Raw genomic sequence first — 5,300 nt, 5'->3', positions numbered from 1 at the left:
CTGGGTGGGACTTGTAGCCACAGACAACAAGCAAGGACTCGATCTGTGCTGTGATGTGGTGTCAGACGACGAGGGGTACATCTGTCCTCCGCCTCTTTGCCTTCGTCGCAGCCAGACGTCTTTGATTTGAGGGGCTCTTTCAGTTTGAGTTCACGGGGAGAGGAAAACACTTTGTGGGAAAAGTTCTGAGGCTTCAGAAATGACAGATGCGACTTTGTGTGTTTGTAAAGCTGAAAAAGTGAGAGTGATCATTAAACAAAACAAAAAAAAAAAAAGAAAACCACGTGCTTAACACATGATTCAGAACCTTTAATGTTTTAAAGAAAGAGTCCTGCCCTTTTCCATCTCACGAGTTGTTAGAAAATGTGCCAGATGATGAATCAGGTAACATGTGGAGCATGTTTTTCCTTTTAGTTGGGTGTCAGTGTTGCAGAATAGTAAACAGGAGGCCCTGAACACAGCACTGGGAGGAGATCAGCTTCACCTCCAGGACAGCGGGCTCCAGGAACTCTCCCAGTCCATTATTGCAGAGCTTAGACACATGCCGGGCAACGAGGTGTGCGCAGACTGCGGCGCTCCGGGTCAGACGAAAATGTCCTCACCAATCTCATTTATATTGTTTCTGTGGTTATTTCAGAGAAACATTTTGTCCTTTTCTTGCTTTTTGTGTTGCAGATCCGACGTGGCTGTCCACCAATCTGGGTATCCTTACTTGTATCGAATGCTCTGGTATCCACAGAGACCTGGGAGTGCATTACTCCAGGATTCAGTCCCTCACACTCGACCTGCTGAGCACCTCTGAACTACTGGTACTAAATATACAACGTTTATAATGTTGTCCTAATTATAAGCGTTACACAACAAAGTGCCTTCCTCTGACATACCTTCATGGTTTTGTGTCCAGCTAGCTGTCAGCATTGGCAACACCAGATTCAATGACATCATGGAGGCCGGCCTCCCCAATGACTCAGTCAAACCTTTACCACAAAGCGACATGTTAGTCACCGTTTTTCTTTAGTCTATCAGTCTGATTGTTTAAAAGACCCTTAGGCATGATCGAATTAATGTTTTGCACGTGTAATGTTTCAAACTAGGAATGCGAGAAAGGAGTACATTGTAGCCAAGTACGCTGAACGTCGGTACATCCTGCGCAGAGAAGAGTCAGATCCTTGCCGGCTGTACGACGCCGTGAGGAGCCGGGACCTCGTTTCTCTTCTGCAGCTCTACGCCGAGGGAGCTGACCTGGCCAAGCCGCTCGTGCTCCCTGAAGGACAGGTGAGAGAAAGTTTACAGACACTTTTCTTCACAAGAGGTGTGCTGTTGTGTTGAGTCAGCACCGATCAGATAACTTTAAACTCTGACTCTCCCACAGATGGCATGCATTTACCGTATTTTTCAGCCTATAAGTCACGTTTTTTTTTGCATAATTTGCATGCCCTGCAACTTATATGCCAATTTTTGACTGAGATATGACCGTTTTCATTCATTCTGACTGAAAATATTGAACACTAACATTTTCAGACGCTAGATGGCATGCCATTGTGTCATGTAATAGGTAAAAAGTGGCTATTAGTGATACAATCAGCTTGCCAAAGCCTGCCAACTTCATCCAGCTCACCTGGAGCAACCATCAAATCAGCTTCATTTCGCTGCACCGCCCCAGAGAAATGCAGCTGATTTGACCATTGAAGTGCATTTATTAAGGAAAAGTTCAACTGAGACACACCTTCACTATAATGCTGAGCAAACAAATTATTGTTTTTAAGTGTTAATCTTGTTAAATTTTTTATAAAAATCCTCCCGTGCAAGCTCCTGCGACTGCCATTTGGCAGCCAATTGATTTTTGGCACAACACCGGCCCACATTTCCAGGTTGTCAGCGGTGATGCATAACAAACGCGACGCGCGAGCGGTGATGCATAACAGATGCAACGTATTCGGCGAAGCAACATATTTATGGATTTTTCCACTTTTTTAGACATATTTGGACTGATGCAACTTGAAGCGGTGTGACGTATACGGCGGAAAGTACAGTGGTGTGAATGATATAAAGATCCTGACCAGGCCACCCACACATTTTGCTTTCTAGACTCTTTCTGAGATGTTTTAAAAAAAAGAAATTTAATTCACTTCTATATTTTTTGATAACTAAAATTGCCAGCATTCACACTATAATGATCTGTTTATACAGTATTTATTATTATTATTATTATTATTATTCCAGCAATACTTCTTTTGTACGTTTTTCAGCATCTTTGTCGTTCCATAATTTTTGTGGTATTTCAACAAATCATCAAAACGTTCAGCTCTTCAGCTCTTTCAGGACAATTTTGCTATGACTTTTGGTATTGGTGCAACTTTAGCTTTTTGAAATATTTAGTATTTTCTGACAATTTTTTTTCTCATAAAAAAATTAATTGAGCTCATTTTACATCCTTCAAGTCTTTAGATCTGTTTACAACCTTTTACTGCTTATTTCACATTTTGTTCTGGTTCAGCTTCCTTGCACCAAAAAAAAATAAATAAAAAAATCAGCTACTTTCAGCTAATTTCAGTTGTTTTATTTAGCTGTTTTGTGCCCCTTTCAGCTTTATTCTGCTAACTACAACATTCTTGTGCTTCTTCTAACTTTGCTGTGCTAATTTCTGCTTGTTATGCTCCTTTCTGCTAGTTTCATCTTTTTCTGCTTTTTCAGCTACTATTTAGTTGTTTTTATGCTAATTTGAGCTTTGTCAGCCTATTCCACGTTTTTTGTATTCATTTAAACCTTTAATTCAGCCGAAATGTGCTCTCTCCACCTCCTTCTGCTAATCTAAGCTTCTTTCTGCTATTTTAGCTACTGTTCAGATGTTTTTTGCTAATTTCTGACTTTTTCCAATAATTTCCACTTTTTTGTGCTAATTTCTGTTTCTCAGCTTAATTGGGCACAATTGTGTTCTCTCCACTTCCTTCTGCTAATTTAATATTCTTTCTGCTATTTTAACTACTGTTCAACTGCTATTTTTGCTAATTTCTGCTTTTTTCAGTTAATTTCTACTTTTTTGTGCTCATGTCTGCTTATTTAAACCGAATTCAGCAAATATGTGTTCTTTCTGCTTTCTTCTGCTAACTTAGGCTTGTTCTTACATTTCAACTACACTTCAGCATGTTTTTAGCTAATTTCGGCTGTTTTTCAGCAAGTTCTTTAGCAATAAACATTCCCACTGCATTTTTGCAGGAAATTAAATTTCTCTAGTTGAGATCTGCTGCGAGTGATGCTGCATCGTTCTTGTGGGTGGTTCATCAGAGCCCCCCCAATCTCTTTTAGCCTGTAATCATTGTCTTCCCTCAACTCCTCATCTTTACTTCCTCTCCTCTGCTAACGCCTCATCTTCTTCTCTTTAATCACACTCTAGCTCTTGTCAGCCACTTCCTGATCAGCCACAGCAGTGTGCGTAGTTTGGTTTACTTTGTGAGTGTAAGAAGTTGTTTGTGTTGTTTGGCTTTCAGTTATTATTTCAGCTTTTAGGGCTGAGCTCATGTCTCTGGGGAGTAAACGAGACAGTCTTATATTACCCAAATACTCCTCTTATGGCAAGTCGTGTAAACAGATCATCCTTATCATTGTTTTCACTTTTTAACGCGCCTGTACGAGCTTTTGGCTTAAAACTAGCAAAATATTTATAGGTTTGTCATTTTAATGCAAGAAGCAGCAGTCTGACAGAACAGAGAGTCTATTTTTACAAGTTGAGGAAAAAACGTGCACACGTGGAGCATCTATTTTAAGGTCAACAGATTGGCCTCATTTGTTCTCTTTTCGTCTGCCTCAAGGGGATCAAAGAGACCGCTCTCCATCTCGCCGTTCGCCTGGAGGAGAAAAGCTCTCTGTCGATGGTGGATTTTCTTTGTCAGAACAGGTCAGACAAGTTTTGCTTGTTGCATTTGTTGCCGTTCTTGGAACTTGTACAAATGCTGCAGGGTTGCTTTTGTGAAGTTTACCGTCATCTGTTGATGCCGTATGTGCACCGTGCAGCAGCTGCCTGGAGAAGACGACGGCAGAAGGGAACACGGCTCTTCACCACAGTGCCCTTTATCACAAGCCTGAATGCCTCAAGTTGCTGCTCAAAGCAAAAGCAGCCATTCATACAGGTCATTTTACTCTCCTAATTACATTTCAGTTACCTAGAGCAACAAGTGAAACCATTTTTTCCCTCCTGCAGTGAATTCAAGTGGAGAGACGGCTCTAGATATCGCTAAGAGGCTGCAGCACACACAATGCATTGATCTGGTGAGACCTCTTTTCCTTTTGACTTTGAGGACTTTTATTCAAATGTTCATTGTCTGAAGTGAGCTCACATGATGAATCGAGTTACAGCACACAAAATCTACCAGACACCCATCTCCTAAAACAAAACAATGTTGCTTTCACAGCTGGAAATACTACCTTAACAAACTCCCCCACGCAGCTGCGTCAGGCCCCAGAGTGTATCGGTTATAAACTGGTTTTATTTTCTTACCGGCCATCCGCCTCACTGAATCAGGCCCTCCTTGTGCAACATCCTGTTTGATTGTGAATGAGCTTGTTTTACAGGATGTTGTGAAAAATTTTGGGGAAAAATTAATAAATATTCTAAATCAGAGTCAGAAAACCCTGCACAGTACAAAAAAGTGGAAATTGATGGTTCAAGTTTGTTCCCCTTCAGACCCTTGGATTACAGATGTTTACAGTACAAACAGCTGAGATTAAATGTTTAAGTTATTGTGTTTAGTTGTAGAGGTGTTGGTGGTGGATGCTCGCTCAGCAGCCTTACAGCTTGGGAGTTGAGGCTGTGGGCCGATCTGCAGGTTCTGGCATGGAATGATCAGAATCTTCTACCTGAAAGAAGCAGCTGGAAGAGATGGTGTGCACCCCTCTCGACCAGTAGCTGCTGTAATTGTGCTGATCATCAGGGGGTTAGTCCAGATAATCTTAACTGTTGCCTTCACCACTCTATGGTGTGCTTACCAGGAGACTGCTTAACAAACCTCTGACAGCAGTTGTAGAAGTTCACCATCAGCTGCTGAGGGAGTTTTAAACTCCCTTGCTTCCTTAGGTAGTAAAGAGACTGTTGGGCATTTCCTATAACTCAGGTGGTGTTGATCCTCAGTCACAGTGAGACCCAAGAACATTCTATCACTTCTTTACCAATGACTTGTCCACTGCAGCTGGACTGGCTTGACCTGACTACCTGAAACCAGTGATCATCTTTATGTTTACTGCCAGGTTGGGGTCCTCACTACAGTCCTTTTGTCTTTACATACCAACAAGCAGTTTCTAGATTA

The 5,300-nt window shown here is 41.5% G+C and overlaps 1 protein-coding gene across 1 annotated transcript in view; it reads left to right on the top strand.

Annotated features, from left to right (window-relative positions):
- The window catches only part of asap3 (ArfGAP with SH3 domain, ankyrin repeat and PH domain 3), a 25,964-nt gene extending 21,594 nt beyond the window's left edge, over window positions 1-4,370 (top strand). Inside the window, exons 14-20 of the mRNA XM_037695085.1 lie at window positions 415-581; window positions 676-809; window positions 905-996; window positions 1,095-1,275; window positions 3,810-3,895; window positions 4,012-4,127; window positions 4,199-4,370. Coding sequence (XP_037551013.1) covers window positions 415-581; window positions 676-809; window positions 905-996; window positions 1,095-1,275; window positions 3,810-3,895; window positions 4,012-4,127; window positions 4,199-4,323 — 901 coding nt within the window. The 3' untranslated portion in view covers window positions 4,324-4,370. The remainder of the gene's footprint in view (window positions 1-414; window positions 582-675; window positions 810-904; window positions 997-1,094; window positions 1,276-3,809; window positions 3,896-4,011; window positions 4,128-4,198) is intronic.
- The last annotated feature ends 930 nt before the right edge of the window (window positions 4,371-5,300 follow it).

This window comes from Nematolebias whitei, chromosome 21, assembly GCF_014905685.2.
Source record: "Nematolebias whitei isolate Nwh7 chromosome 21, NemWhi1, whole genome shotgun sequence".
NCBI lineage: Eukaryota > Metazoa > Chordata > Actinopteri > Cyprinodontiformes > Rivulidae > Nematolebias > Nematolebias whitei.
Note: the sequence above shows the minus strand (reverse complement) of the source record. Positions and strands in the feature narration are given on the sequence as shown.